At 50.6% G+C, this 14,521-nt stretch overlaps 5 protein-coding genes across 5 annotated transcripts; 3 read left to right on the top strand and 2 right to left on the bottom strand.

Annotated features, from left to right (window-relative positions):
• Window positions 1–1,715: 1,715 nt before the first annotated feature.
• Window positions 1,716–6,296, top strand: T069G_08809 (ABC-2 type transporter domain-containing protein; the record flags this gene model as incomplete). Its single annotated transcript, XM_056176019.1, has 3 exons — window positions 1,716–4,419; window positions 4,474–4,536; window positions 4,591–6,296. 3 exons carry the CDS (start codon window positions 1,716–1,718, stop codon window positions 6,294–6,296), a joined length of 4,473 nt encoding a protein of 1,490 aa, XP_056026968.1.
• Window positions 6,297–6,985: 689 nt separating this feature from the next.
• On the top strand, window positions 6,986–7,786 carry T069G_08810 (histidine phosphatase superfamily (branch 1) domain-containing protein; the record flags this gene model as incomplete). Its single annotated transcript, XM_056176020.1, has 1 exon — window positions 6,986–7,786. The coding sequence occupies one exon, from the start codon at window positions 6,986–6,988 to the stop codon at window positions 7,784–7,786; it is 801 nt and encodes a 266-aa protein (XP_056026969.1).
• Window positions 7,787–8,345: 559 nt separating this feature from the next.
• T069G_08811 (ERCC4 domain-containing protein) lies at window positions 8,346–10,583 on the bottom strand (the record flags this gene model as incomplete). Its single annotated transcript, XM_056176021.1, has 3 exons — window positions 8,346–9,505; window positions 9,551–10,428; window positions 10,480–10,583. 3 exons carry the CDS (start codon window positions 10,581–10,583, stop codon window positions 8,346–8,348), a joined length of 2,142 nt encoding a protein of 713 aa, XP_056026970.1.
• An 890-nt stretch (window positions 10,584–11,473) lies between these two features.
• T069G_08812 (coA-transferase family III domain-containing protein) lies at window positions 11,474–13,375 on the top strand (the record flags this gene model as incomplete). The annotated part of the gene is made up of 3 exons (XM_056176022.1): window positions 11,474–12,314; window positions 12,392–12,783; window positions 12,845–13,375. The coding sequence occupies 3 exons, from the start codon at window positions 11,474–11,476 to the stop codon at window positions 13,373–13,375; spliced, it is 1,764 nt and encodes a 587-aa protein (XP_056026971.1).
• A 201-nt stretch (window positions 13,376–13,576) lies between these two features.
• T069G_08813 (uncharacterized protein) lies at window positions 13,577–14,221 on the bottom strand (the record flags this gene model as incomplete). Its single annotated transcript, XM_056176023.1, has 1 exon — window positions 13,577–14,221. The coding sequence occupies one exon, from the start codon at window positions 14,219–14,221 to the stop codon at window positions 13,577–13,579; it is 645 nt and encodes a 214-aa protein (XP_056026972.1).
• Window positions 14,222–14,521: the final 300 nt, after the last annotated feature.

A 14,521-nucleotide genomic window follows, 5' to 3' on the forward strand; every position in this document is an offset into this window, starting at 1 on the left:
TCTTCTTTCTTCTGTCGCACTGTGTAAGGAACAGGAAACACAAAACTTCTGGGAGTCGGCTTGCATATAATGTATAATAGAAAAACATGATGTCAGCGAGCGAGCACTTGGATACATAGAACACTGTTAGTCACAAAGGCGAATATCAATACCCTTTTATCTTATAAACGTTTTGCTGGAATCATGAACGTGTTCTGGTGTTGCTGCGATGGAGAGCAGAGGATAACAAACAGGTCACGCATTCGATGAAACTGTTCTCACTGAAACACGTTCCTCATCGCTATTTATGTATACCGGCTGCTCAAAGCTGCCATTATTCTAAGTTTAATTCACGAATCACGACACTCTTCCGCTTAGAAATCTCATGATTCAAGCTTGTCCACCGTCCAAACTCTCTCTTTACGACTAATCCAATCTCGTCAGATCAAGGGACCAACTAGGCGGGATTCCCGCCTTTAAAGTATAGTCAGAAAGCCCCAATGAGGGGAGATGTCAGTAAGCTTGCGACTACTCCACACCAGTCAAGTAGAAGAATGGTCCAACTCCGCTCCGATTTAAAGAGGGCAAATTCGAAGGTTATATTCTGCCAAGGGCAGCCACGGCTTTCCTTTGTTGAAACAATGTTCGCCTTCAAGTGTATCATCCTCCGCTTAGTCACTATGCTGATGGTGGCTGAGCTCTAGATAGCACATCAACAACACTGATTACAACTGCTATGGTCGATCCTACGATGCACATCCCGTCCTAGGCATCAGAGAGTGGAAGTGTAGGACCAAACTTAGATGCCTCATGGTGAGACAATTAGTGAACGAGATGTATGCACACGGTAAGGTTCTATCTTCATAAGACAGTATCGGAGGGGGGTTGCCAGCTCATTAGAATGCTAATACTGTATCACAGGATAAGAGACTTCATTGTAAGCCGGACTTTAGAAGGGTTGATCCCGGCAGTTGGTGCTGTATATCCGACCCCGGGCACGGCAGTTGCTTTCCAAGCTTGACAATGCTTACGAATGATGCATCTCTGATAGATTATGTCATTGTAGTTTCTGCCCCTTGATAATCGGCCTTGTGCTGCCAAAGGGGGCGATGAACAAGCTGCGTATCCAAGTTGCGTATTCAAGCTCATGCAACTCAAACAATCGCAAACGGTATCACTTGGAGCTAGCTAAATGACGAAGGATTCTTTGCGCGTTAGCGTCCATTAGCTTTCAACAGCTCCTCCAGTCATCCATCCAACTGCCTGGATCTTTCTGGGGTTTCGGCACCGAAACCTCGATCAACGACATGACGTTTATACCGTGCGTGGTGATTTAGCTTCACAATCTCTTACTGTGGCGTATTCACATGTTGTCGCGGCTTTTGTATGGACATCGGAAGTATGCGCACAGTGTCTCCGCCAAAAGGATGATTGAGCGGAAACTCTATCGTCATCGACTCGCCATAATTCGGTGAAATCGGACTCTTTCAGCCTCTCCCGGACTCCTAGGATGTCCGAGCATGGCAGATAAAAATCAGGCAAACCAGCAAGCCAAAAGGTGGAGTGATCTGTTGAATAGGTAGATGGATGGTGGTCTGAGACAGAGATTCCAGATCGCGCATTGGAACTTCAGAGCCATTGTTGCACCATATTGTTGCATCATCGGCATGGTCTTTTTTACGATCTTCCCTTTGCGTCTTTCTTTAAAATAGATAATGAGTAAAGATCTAGATCCAATGGATCTCAAAGAAACGGGCGGTCGGCCACCCCAAGCCTCTTCGGGCGAAGAAATCACCACTCTACCTAATGAAAACAGCCGGAGTGCCGATAAAAAAGAACAAGATGATTCGTCTCTGGTCGGTAGCCGGATCTCATCCAGTAGCGATGGCTCTTCAACTTCAGGTCATCGCATGACATCAAGGGTACCAAGTCACGTTAGCGTTCAGAATGAAGATGACCTCTTTCGCGTGTTATCCCGGCGCCGAACAACAGGCAGCGGTGGTTCTGGAACAGAAGGAGTGGAAGACTCGGCAGAGATAGAACGTCTCATGTCGCGCATGTTTGGCCATGCTAGACAAGAACAAAACCCAGAAGAGAACCTGCGACACAGCGGCGTCATCTTCCGCGATCTAACCGTCAAAGGAGTCGGGCTCGGTGCAAGCCTTCAACCAACCGTCGGCGACATATTCCTGGGCCTTCCTAGAAAAATTAGGAATCTCATCAGGGGCGGCCGCAAGGCTGCCCAAGCCAAGCCACCGATAAGAGAGCTGATTAGCCACTTTGACGGCTGTGTCAGACCTGGTGAGCTTCTGCTTGTTTTGGGGCGTCCTGGATCTGGATGTTCGACGTTCCTCAAAGCATTTTGCAACCAGCGGTATGGCTTTGAAGCTGTGGAAGGAGATGTGAAGTATGGCGGGACGGACGCCAAAGAGATAGCAAAGCATTTTCGCGGCGAAGTCATTTACAACCCTGAAGATGACTTACACTACGCAACTCTGACAGTGAAGAGAACCCTGTCCTTTGCTCTTCAGACGCGCACACCAGGCAAAGAGGCGCGACTCGAGGGAGAAAGCCGTTCATCATATATCAAGGAATTCCTTCGCGTCGTCACAAAACTCTTCTGGATCGAACACACTCTTGGGACTAAAGTTGGCAATGAGTTTATCCGCGGTGTTTCTGGCGGCGAGAGAAAACGTGTCAGTATCGCAGAGGCTATGATCACCCGCGCCTCTGTGCAGGGCTGGGATAACTCAAGTAAAGGCTTAGACGCAAGCACAGCACTGGAATACGTGAGGGCCATTCGAGCAATGACAAACATGGGCAAAATCTCAACCTCGGTGTCACTCTACCAGGCCGGAGAGTCTCTATATGAGCTAGTGGACAAGGTGCTACTCATTGACGGCGGCAAGTGCCTGTATTTTGGGCCCTCGGAAAAAGCAAAGAAATACTTCTTGGATTTGGGCTTCGACTGTCCCGAGCGTTGGACGACAGCGGACTTCTTGACATCTGTCAGCGACCAGCATGAACGAAGTATTCGCCCCGGCTGGGAGCAGCGCATCCCACGATCACCCGATGACTTCTTCAATGCGTACCGGAAGAGCGAAATTTACCGCGAGAATATCGCAGACATGGAGGCTTTCGAGAAAGAACTCCACACCCAAGCCGAAGAGCGGGAGGCGGCACACCGCAAGAAAATAGAACACAACTATACCCTAGCCTTCCATCAGCAAGTCATTGCCTGCACAAAGCGCCAGTTCCTCATCATGATAGGAGATTCGGCATCTCTCTTTGGGAAATGGGGCGGCCTCTTGTTCCAGGGTCTCATCGTGGGCAGCTTGTTCTATAACCTCCCTGAAACTGCTGCTGGAGCGTTTCCAAGGGGAGGAACGCTATTCTTCCTGTTACTCTTCAATGCTTTACTTGCGCTGGCAGAAATGACAGCAGCATTCACCTCGAAGCCCATCATGCTCAAACATAAATCGTTTTCATTCTATCGGCCAGCGGCGTACGCGGTTGCGCAGACTGTCGTGGATGTCCCTCTGGTGTTCATACAAATCGTCCTGTTCAACACCATCATATACTTCATGTCGCATCTAGCTCGAACAGCATCGCAGTATTTCATCGCCACTTTAATATTATGGCTTGTTACCATGGTTACATATGCATTCTTCCGGTGCCTGGCGGCTTGGTGCCCGACTCTCGATGAGGCGACGCGAGTGACCGGAGTTGCAGTGCAAATTCTGATTGTGTACACGGGATACTTGATCCCTCCCTCTCAAATGCACCCGTGGTTTTCCTGGCTTCGGTGGATAAACTGGATCTTTTACGGATTCGAGTGTCTAATGTCGAATGAATTCACGGGCCTGCAACTCGAGTGTGTCCCTCCGTATCTAGTCCCCCAAGGGCCGGGTACATCACCACAATTTCAATCTTGCACTCTTGCAGGTAGCCAACCGGGTCAGACGACTGTCGATGGCGCAGCTTACATTAAATCTGCATTTTCGTACACTAGAGCGCATCTATGGCGCAATTTTGGGTTTCTCTGGGCCTTTTTTATCTTCTTTGTCTTTATGACGGCGGTTGGAATGGAGATTATGAAGCCGAATGCTGGCGGAGGAGCAATCACCATGTTTAAAAGAGGTCAAGTACCAAAAGCCGTGGAGACTTCTATAGAGACTGGTGGCAGGGGCCAGGAGAAGAAGAAAATGGATGAGGAGTCTGGAGCTGTATCTCACATCACCCCAGCCATGGTCGAAGAGAAGGAGCTTGAGAATAGCGATTCAACCGGCGACGGTCCGGAACTTGCCAAGAATGAAACGGTTTTTACGTTTCGTAGTATCAACTACACCATTCCGTATCAAAAGGGAGAAAAGAAGCTTCTACAAGATGTTCAAGGCTACGTCCGACCTGGAAAGCTCACTGCTCTCATGGGCGCATCGGGTACGTCTTGAAAATGAATAGTATAGCGAAGATATTTACTGACAGTCCCAACAGGTGCGGGAAAGACGACGTTGCTCAACGCCTTGGCACAACGCCTCCGCTTCGGGACGGTCAATGGCGAGTTTCTTGTTGACGGCCGACCTCTGCCCAAGTCTTTCCAGAGGGCCACAGGATTCGCTGAGCAAATGGACATTCACGAACCCACGTCAACAGTGCGTGAAGCCCTGCAGTTTTCAGCTCTCCTGAGGCAGCCACACGAGGTCCCAAAGGCGGAGAAGCTCGCGTATTGCGAAACCATCATCGACCTCCTTGAGATGAAAGACATTGCCGGTGCCACCATTGGCAAGATTGGTCAAGGTCTAAATCAAGAACAACGAAAGCGGTTAACCATTGGAGTCGAGCTGGCGTCCAAGCCTGAACTGCTCATGTTCCTCGACGAGCCAACTTCCGGTCTTGACTCTGGAGCAGCGTTCAACATTGTGCGATTCTTGCGAAAGCTAGCCGATGCCGGCCAAGCAGTCTTGTGTACCATCCACCAGCCATCAGCGGTCCTTTTCGAACACTTTGACGAGCTCCTGTTACTCAAGAACGGAGGAAGGGTCGTGTACCACGGACCCCTGGGCAAAGACAGCCAGCCCCTGATCAGATATTTCGAGTCCAACGGTGCTCATAGATGCCCTCCTAATGCGAATCCCGCTGAGTACATGCTGGATGCCATTGGCGCAGGCGATCCCAACTATCACGGCCAGGACTGGGGCGATGTATGGGCGGCATCACCAGAACATGACGAGCGCAGTCGTGAGATTCAAGACATGATCTCGGCACGGCAGAAAGTCGAGCTATCCAAGAATCTCAAGGATGACCGCGAATACGCCGCACCCTTATCACTGCAGACAACTCTAGTGGTCAAACGAGCCTTTGTCTCGTACTGGCGAGCTCCAAACTACATTGTGGGCAAGTTTATGCTGCACATCCTCACTGGACTGTTCAACTGCTTCACCTTTTGGCGTCTGGGCTACTCTACAATCGCGTATCAAAGCCGGCTCTTCTCAATCTTCATGACGCTCACCATCTCGCCGCCCCTGATCCAGCAGCTACAACCCGTGTTTCTCAATTCACGCAACCTGTTCCAGTCCCGCGAGAACAACGCCAAGATCTACTCGTGGCTAGCATGGGTCACCTCCGCCATCGTCGTCGAAATCCCATACGGCCTCGTAGCGGGCGCAATTTACTTCAACTGCTGGTGGTGGGGGATATTTGGCACGCGCGTCTCCGGCTTCACGTCCGGCTTCTCCTTTCTACTAATGATGGTGTTTGAGCTGTATTACATTAGCTTCGGCCAGGCCATTGCCTCTTTCGCGCCGAATGAGCTGATGGCAAGTCTCCTGGTACCCGTCTTCTTCCTCTTTGTGGTCAGTTTCTGCGGTGTTGTCGTGCCTCCGAGGCAGCTGCCGACTTTTTGGAGGAGCTGGATGTACTGGCTCTCCCCCTTTCACTATCTCTTGGAAGCCTTTCTGGGTGCCGCCATTCACGATCATCCAGTTCAGTGTAGTAGCAGCGAATTTGCACGCTTCAGCGCTCCGCCAGGCCAGACCTGTGAAAGCTATACAGCTTCGTTCATCAATCAATCTGGTGGATATGTGCAGACGGCAGCAGACGGCTTGTGTGAATTTTGTCAATATGCAACGGGAGATCAGTTTGGTTTGGGTTTCAGTGTCGAGTATAGCCATATTTGGAGGGACTTTGGCATCTTCTGCGGCTTCATTGCGTTCAACTATGGGGTTGTGTATTTCTCGACTTGGTTGAAGTTTTCTGCGAGGAACCCATTCAAGATTGTCATGACGAAGCTGGGGAGAAACAGCCACAGAGCTGATTAATGACAACAAGATGGATGTCTTTTATGTCTATATAGCAATATTCCCCAGATGATGACTGTATTTTGGGATTCTTGTTAGAACTGCATGAAGCTTTTTTCATCTTCAGGGTAAGCTTCTCTGCTTGCTGGATGAGGATTGGCAATTGAGTAAGCAACTGTACAAGCGGCGTGTGTATAAGCGGAAAGCAGAACTCTTCTCATCTCTACCTCTAATTATCTACTCCATATTTCATTTTCTTCTTCCTCTCTCGGAGATTGAATGTAACATCTCTTGTATTGAAATCTCTTCTTGTGCCCACTTGCTACCAGCTACCTCGAGCTACCTTGTGCTCATTAAATGCAAATATTACGTTTGTTGCATTAGAGGGGTAACACAACCCCCCCTTAGCGGCATTTCCACTGCAAATCAGAACCCACTATGCATCTATCCGAGCATCTCCCCCCACCAAACATATGCCCTAATCAGAGGCCCCAATTCTCTCCGATATGAAAGGAAAACTTTTTCTCCTGCTCAGCCTCTCGTTTTTTTCTCTTCTCTCCATTCTCTTTCCGCTCCGTCCTCCTCGGCGCTCTCTCCCCCCCAAACAAATCCTCTTGGGCGTCTACACATGGCACCCGCAGCACCGTCCTCGCCTCCATGACGCGGAGCTGTTCGCTCCACCGCTGCTCGTTCATTGTGTTCGCTCAAAGATGCACCTCTTCCTGATCCGCCATGGCGAGACGGTCGACAACGTTGCTGGCATCTACGCCGGGTCGCGGGATTCGGCGCTGACTTCGCACGGCGTACTGCAAATCCGCAGGCTGGCCACGCACCTAGCCGAGGAAGAGCAGCTGGCATTGAAGTTCATCTTCTCGTCGGATCTCCAGCGCGCGGTGAAGACGGCCGAGGCGATTGCGGCGGAGCAGAGGCGTGTCTGCTCCCGGGACATTCCGGTCGTCGAGCTTGCCGAGCTGCGGGAAAAGGACTTTGGAAGTGATGAAGGCATGAAGTTTGGAGACTCGAGAGGCCGCGCGCCGGATTCCGAGACGGCCGAGTCGATGAAGGCGAGGGTCGACGCCTTTCTGGACGAACACCTGCTTCCACTCCTCAGCGCTCACATTGACGGAAGTCCATCGACATGCGCCATCGTCTCCCATGGCATCATCCTCGGCGTCCTCTACCGTGAGCTCTGCGCCCGCGTCAGCCGAGGCGGCATCACGGTCGACCCAAACCCCAGTGCCGCCAGCTCCCTCATCTCCCCTCCCTTCTGGGACAACACCGGCTTCCTCGAATGCACCGTGTCCATGACCGAAGCCGTGGCAGATGAGGATAAGTCGCTGCCGTTGATCCTGCACGTCAGTCGCGTCAACTGCACCGTTCATCTCAGGGACTTGAAAAAGACCCGCGGGGGCATTGGCAGCGCCGCCTTTGACGAGAAACAGCGCACTCTGACATCGTTTTTTGTGCCAGGCTCGAAGAAGCGCAAGAGCCATGACATGAGTGCTGGGTAATGCGGCGCTTACCCAGTCATTCTGTTTTGCAATGGTACGTATTTCATTCTTTTTCTTTGCATCTTTTGCTGCCCTGCACATCATTTTGTGATGATACAACAAATAACTCACAGACCTGTTCTGAAAAACACAATGTGGAAAATATTTTGTCCAACCGCTGTCTGACAAATCACCTCAACACTTTCATGTTTTGCGCATCATAGTGTGTGTCCTTTTGCTAACTTGGACACGATTAGATCTCAAATGAAACGCATGAAACTTGATGAATCGATACAAATAGATAGACAAATGGAATATGATACCTCTTTAATACATACCTCTTTGATACCTCTACCTTCTTTTTGTGCTTTGATCGTCCAAGTATTGCCTGTGACTCGTGCGTATTTGAATCGTGGACTATGCTCATGATGCTCTATACTTGTTCCATCCTCAACCCTCTTGAGAGGTAATCTATCCTATACATTGAATATTCCCAAGTCCATGTCTGCTGAAATCATTCATCGGGGCCAAAAAAAAAAAAAAAAAAAAGACGACCAAAATACTCCGTTCTCATCATAAATCATACATCCGTACTCATCTCATCCCTCCCCGTAAAGACTTTGTGAATCCTCCTGCTCACAGCCTGTCCCACCGCTCTATCCGAAACCGCACCGTCTTTGTTGGCACTCTTCCGCACATTCTCCAACCTCAACGGGCCTCCCTGCTCAAGCCCCCTGACAAGCTCGCTCACAGTACCAAACTCCGAGACGATTCCGTAGGCAATCGGTGCCGTGACGCGCGCAATCTCCTGAAGCAAGCGAACGTACGTATATCGCGCATCGTCGCCAGTGCGAACCTGTCCGCTCTCCATGCAGAAGCCTGCCGCAGAGGTCATCTTGTCTCTCATCTTCTTGTACGGAATGGTCGATATGTGCTGCGTAAAGGCGACAATCCATTGCGCAGTTTCCAACGGCACTGCCGTGTGATGGATCAAAACATCATGCTCGACTTGTAACCGCAGTATTGCGTCTTCGACAATATCTTCAGAAATGTACTCCTCGACAGCAGCGTTGTTACGGCGTCTACGGGGAGCGGCTGTGGTCGATGCTGCTGTTGCTGTTGCTTCGGAATCCGGCTGTTCTTGTGCGCGCACGCCAGATGTGAATCTGCGATTTCGAATGTTGCGATTCTTCCTCATCCAGAGATTAATTCCTTCGAGAAGGTAAATCAATTCGTGACCGGGGAAGTGCCTCTTTGTCCGAGAGACGTTGGAGTCTACAGAGTCGTTGACGGCCATGTCAACAAACTCATCTGCCGTGAGCAGGATTAATGCGTGCTTCTCAGCCTTGATCTGCAGCGGGATTGGTTCCCAGCGGCCCATCTCATCATCGAAACGGCTCCGGACCTTTCTTGCCCACTTGAAGGCGTTGCCAATGGGACTCTCCCGGGTGGTATATTCTACGCTTAACCCGTCCAATAGCGTCTCTAGCTGTACTTTTAGTCCTTCATTTACGCTTGATGGCATGATGAGAATCATCTCCGGCGTCGAAACCTTTTTGTCTGTGCGAACTTTGTTCACTTCTGCCAGCGCAGCAGCGCGCTCCTTTTCCAGGGCTTTGGCCTCTTTGAGCTGTTCTTTTTCCTGCCGTTTTCGCTCTTTCTCGACGGCTTTTGCAGCTACTTGAGCCTCTTTATCACGGGCTCGCTGCTCTGCTGTTCTTGCAGCTATCGTGCTTGTAGCTGATTGTTTGGGTCTGCTACTCCGTGAGGAGACAATGTCACTACGAGAGCGGCGAATGGGAGAGCGAGGACGGGGCCTGGGATGAGAGGCGTTGAAATCGGCAATGTCTGGAAACTCGTCCTCGGATGTACCTGACGAATCAGAGTCGATGTTAATGACAGCTGGTCCGGCAGTAGTCTTCTTCTTCGGTGACGAAACCCGTGGGGTTTTCTCTGGAGCAGAACTTGAAATCGGATCCCAGTGCTTCTGTCTCCGAGCGTAGTCAACCACCTCTACAGAAGCTGCTCTGCGAGGGGTGGAGACATTGATAGGTAGAAGGAGGTTGAAGTCTTGTGAGCTGGTAAATGGATCCGAGAATTCGTCAATGTTTAACTTCGGATGTAGCGACTCTGATTGTTCTTTTGGTTTGTGTGGCTCACGCGGAGGAGGCAGAGCTGGAGGAAGCGGAGAGCTTGCAAAGGGATCGGAGAATTCGTCAGCTATGGTGGTCGTTGTCTCGCGTTTCTTTGCTCGTTCTTCAGGCGCAACACGAGTTGCTGGCGGCGGGGAGCTAGCAAAGGGATCAGAGTTCAAAGATATCTCTGGAGGTGCCTTATTTGTCTGCGCTGGCTGAGGCTGAGTAAAACGTGATCCGGCATTGCTGGCGTTGTGCTGAACTATGGGGGTATCTGGGTCGATGGAGCTGGTGAATTCGATTGGGTCGAATTCCAATCGGCTCGGTCTGTTATTGGTGGTGCTGAGAAAGGGAGGCGGAGCTGCTCGAGAAGGGTTAGAAGGCAGACGAGATGGTGAACGAGGTGGTGATTTGGAGATTCGTGGCCGCTTTGCGTTTCTGGTATCCTGGCGGGCAGACTCATTGTCGGTGATGTCAAAGTCAAAGTCGAATTCGGAGGAAACAAAGAGTTGCGGTGAATGAGGCCGTCTATGCTGATTTCGTTCTCCATCAGATGCAATTATCGACAGTGGCAGTGACGGTGACGAACAAGCTGCCGGTGCTGCTGATTCTCTTGCTGGAGGCCCAAGACTGGCTGGTAACGGAGGGCTTGAAGAGATGAGATCAATCACATGAGGAGCCATGGCAGCAGCAGTTTGTACCTGTCCGTTGTCTGGCTGGTTATTTGAGGCTGAAGCCGGCGAGGCTGCGATGCCGTGCCATCTCACATGTCATGGGCCCTAACAAACAAGGGTTTGTTCATCTGACAATCTTGTTACCGCGAGCTCCAGACAAGGAAACGCGACTCTCAGTCTCGCGTTGAATCCGCCAAGTCACGTGTTTCAAAATACATACAGCAGTTGAGATTAAGTAATCCGGCATGGTTCCCCGCAGAATGTTTCTTTCGGAATGTCTCTTTCGGAATGTCACTGGCAATTCATCCAAATGCATTGAATCGATTGCATTAGTACCTGAGCTGGCGTGCTTACAGTATCTCATTCCGCTGGATACTTGACTAACAAATAATTGGTGATCATTAGTGATGCGGCTTTTTGCCCGAGTTACATGGATGTATCCTGCAGCTTCCGACGAAACGAAAGTTATAAACATGCCGCTGCTCGTCATCATTCCGCCGCTCTCTCCTTCAACCGATTGACTCTCTCGCTCTCCCAAGCCTTAATGGCTCGTAAATCCGCCGGCTTTCCGAAAAGTGCCCTGTTTCTGTTTCTTTGTCGGATTTCAACTCCCTAATGGCCTTAGTCTGTCGTAGATCCGCTGTGGGTGGTATGGAGATGTCTTCGGAAGACTCTCCGCGGTGTGCGGACTGCGCCCCGAGAAACGGCTATTGATTTCAGTGCAACGATGATCATGATGGTTCCTAAAGTAGATTATATATAGAGAGAACCACTATGACAGAGGATTGTCTTCTCCTTCTTTTTCTCCTCGAATAATGAACCGTAGCCTGTTTCCTAAGATCAAAGTACGTTACCTACAGAGAGTCACCGGGTGCCGACATAGGCACAACCTCTTCAACATGACGGCTACAGAAACCATTGTTGGTGATGATGCCAATACATATTCGGTCCCCGTGGCCGCAAATCAAGTATACGACAAGGGCATCATTTCGAATCCCCTCATAGCCAAAGACCTCCCCGCCGAAGTACTAAAGAAAAGCACAAACATCATCTTTACCGGCTCCGACAGCCCATCTCTCCCCGTCAACTGGAGACTTGCAGAAGCTGTATCATCTCTAAAGGCACTGGAAGCAGCGTTGGTAGACGTTATTCTCCAGCGCCGTTACGGTCTTGAGCCTCACCATGTCACCATCAACACCGACCATGCCAGTCTCTTCATCTTCTCTACTCTTCTCTGGACTATTGATCCTTCGGAGGGTGGGGAGAATATCAGGCCCGACAGCCTCCGTCAAGCAAATGCGAACCTGTTCAAATACTTTCCTAGCTGTGACAAGCACCGCATGAATGCTTCCACTCACCGCAACCTGGCAACCAACATTTACAAGTGCGCCGATGGTCGTTTCTTCCAAGCCCACGGGTCTCTGAATCCTACACCCGTGCTCCTCAATGTTGGTCTGAAAGCCGAAGCCGACGAGGATACGAATGTTTATGAAGATGCCGTCAAGCCGTTTACTGAAGCGTTTGGCAAGATTGACAGCCAGACCCTGCAGCAAATCACGGATGAGACGCGGCAAGCAGGCACCATCTGCTACACTGTGGACGAGTTCCTAAACTCAAAGCACGGCAAAGCCAATGCGCATGTTGGACTATGGGAAATTCGTGAGACCGCGAACAAGCTGCAAGAGCCATGCTGGTGGGAAACGCCCGAATCTCAATCTGGTGTTTCTAGGCCACTCGCCGGTTAGTTGGACATTCAAATTACTTATTTCTCTTTGAAGTTATACAACAGTTGGCTAATATGATTTACAAAACAATAGGTATCAAAGTCGTTGATCTTACAAGAATCATCGCTGGGCCGAGTATTACTAGATCCCTGGCAGAATTGGGAGCCAGTGTAATGCGCTGCACAGCACCCCATTTGCCAGACGTCGTATCTCTTCAGGCTGATCTCAACTGGGGCAAATGGAACTGTAGCATCGATCTCCGAGAGGAGAGTGGTCGACAGAAGCTCAAGCAGCTCATCCTGGAGGCCGATGTCGTCGTCCAGGGGTACCGACCCGGTACTCTCGACAAGTACGGCTTTGGTGAAGAGGACGTTATCAAGCTGTGTGAGAACCGGGCCAAGGGTATCATTCATGTGCGAGAAAATTCGTACGGCTGGCATGGCCCATGGAAGGACCGAAGTGGATGGCAGCAAGTTGCTGACGCTGTAAGTTTTTGCCGCTCCTTTCTCCCCCTTTTCGTCAATGAAACTAATTTTTCGTGTTTAGAATACCGGCCTTAGTTATTCTTTTGGCCAAGCCATGGGAAATGATGAACCCGTCACGCCAGTCTTCCCTCACAGCGATTATTGCAGCGGCGTTGCTGGTTCTTGCGCAGTCCTCATCGCCCTTCTGCGTCGTGCTGAGCGAGGCGGGTCTTATTGCATCGGTCTCTCCCTCAATTACTACAGCACATGGCTTATTCGTTCGGTGGGCACGTATCCCACTCAAGTCTTTGACAAAGTATGGGCTGAGCACGGCAGGCCAGTCTACCGATACTGGCACAACAACGGCATCTCGGCGCCAGAAACGGTCAAGAGGCTCAGGGCTGGACCGGCAAGTAAGAGGATATTGCGCCCGGAGTTCTTCGAGGACCGGCACTCACCGAGTGTGCTTGGAGACAAGGTGTTTCGTGCGGTGAAGGGAGTTGCTGATTGGGGCGGCGTGGTTGACTTGCGATATAATGTTGGAACTCGTGGAAATGGGACAGATGCAGCTAGATGGCCACAAGACTTGATGCAAGAAGTGGTTACGGAGTGAGATAAATACCGATAGAGAGATAAACACAATGAACTAGAAAAGAGAGTTGGTCTCTTCAGCCAATAGAGGTCGTGTTAATCAGGCACTACATATCAGACTCAGACTCACTGAAGCCTAGGTGAATAGTCCTATCACGCCACATTCCCCCAGCCAACATCCCCCTTGTGTTCTGCTCATCTACTTATGTTCAAAAGAACGCCATCATGGATTCTTCTGCAGCAGCAGTTGGACATCCTCTACGACCTTGACACGGGAAGTGAGCTCGGCAATGGAGCCCTCCACCCTCGCCATAGCCTTTCCCTTCTTTTCAGCCTCTTTGGTTTGATGCTCGCGAATGAGAGCGAGTTCGCGTAGTATTTGGTCCGCCTTGTCAGTCTGCTTGACTTGATTCTCTCGAATGAGAATGAGTTCGCGCAGTATCTCGTCTGCTCTGTCAGTCTCCGCCGCTTTCTGGGACAGTGTCTTGATGCCCCGAGTGAAAAGAGGAGAGTCGCTCCGTTGATGTAGGGCGAGCTTGTTCTCATTCGACACAGGCGCCATCATGGGCTTTTGATCTACCTTGGCGAATTCGTGGAGATCTTGACTCTTTGACTCTGAAAGTTCGTTCTTGATTGCTACCTTTCCAGAAGAACTGGCTACCGAGTTGGACGAAGCAGGTGCTTCAGCATGCTTCTTGCTCGGAGGTTGGTCTTTGGCGATCGACTCGCTTCGACGCTTCTTGGGACGCTCTTGCCAGGGATGGTGCTTGAAGTATTCGTTGAACAAATTTTCCATCACCTCAGAGCCATGTGCCGTCTTCACATGCTCTGCCACAGACTTGACTTTGCCATAGATGGCATTAAACATGACGTAGCGCGCCCACGTTGGATTGTTCTTGATGGCCTTGTACAGTTTATGTTGGCTCGGCGCGCCTTTCGCTGATTTGGGAACAATAAACGCCGACGAAGCCACGAGCTCGCGGTATTCCTGTTGATCAGAGAGCGCCATGTTTGTTGCTTGGCGCCAGTACGCTGTGACGGCAGCGAGGGCGTGGTCGAACTGAGGATGATTCTTGGCGATGGGGATGTCTTCAATCTCCAAGCGTAAGGGGGGGATGTTTGGGTTGGGGCAGGGGTTTGGGTGAGTGACAAGGTTGGGCGCCATCGT

Source organism: Trichoderma breve, chromosome 5 (assembly GCF_028502605.1).
Source record: "Trichoderma breve strain T069 chromosome 5, whole genome shotgun sequence".
In the NCBI taxonomy this organism is placed as follows: Eukaryota; Fungi; Ascomycota; class Sordariomycetes; order Hypocreales; family Hypocreaceae; genus Trichoderma; species Trichoderma breve.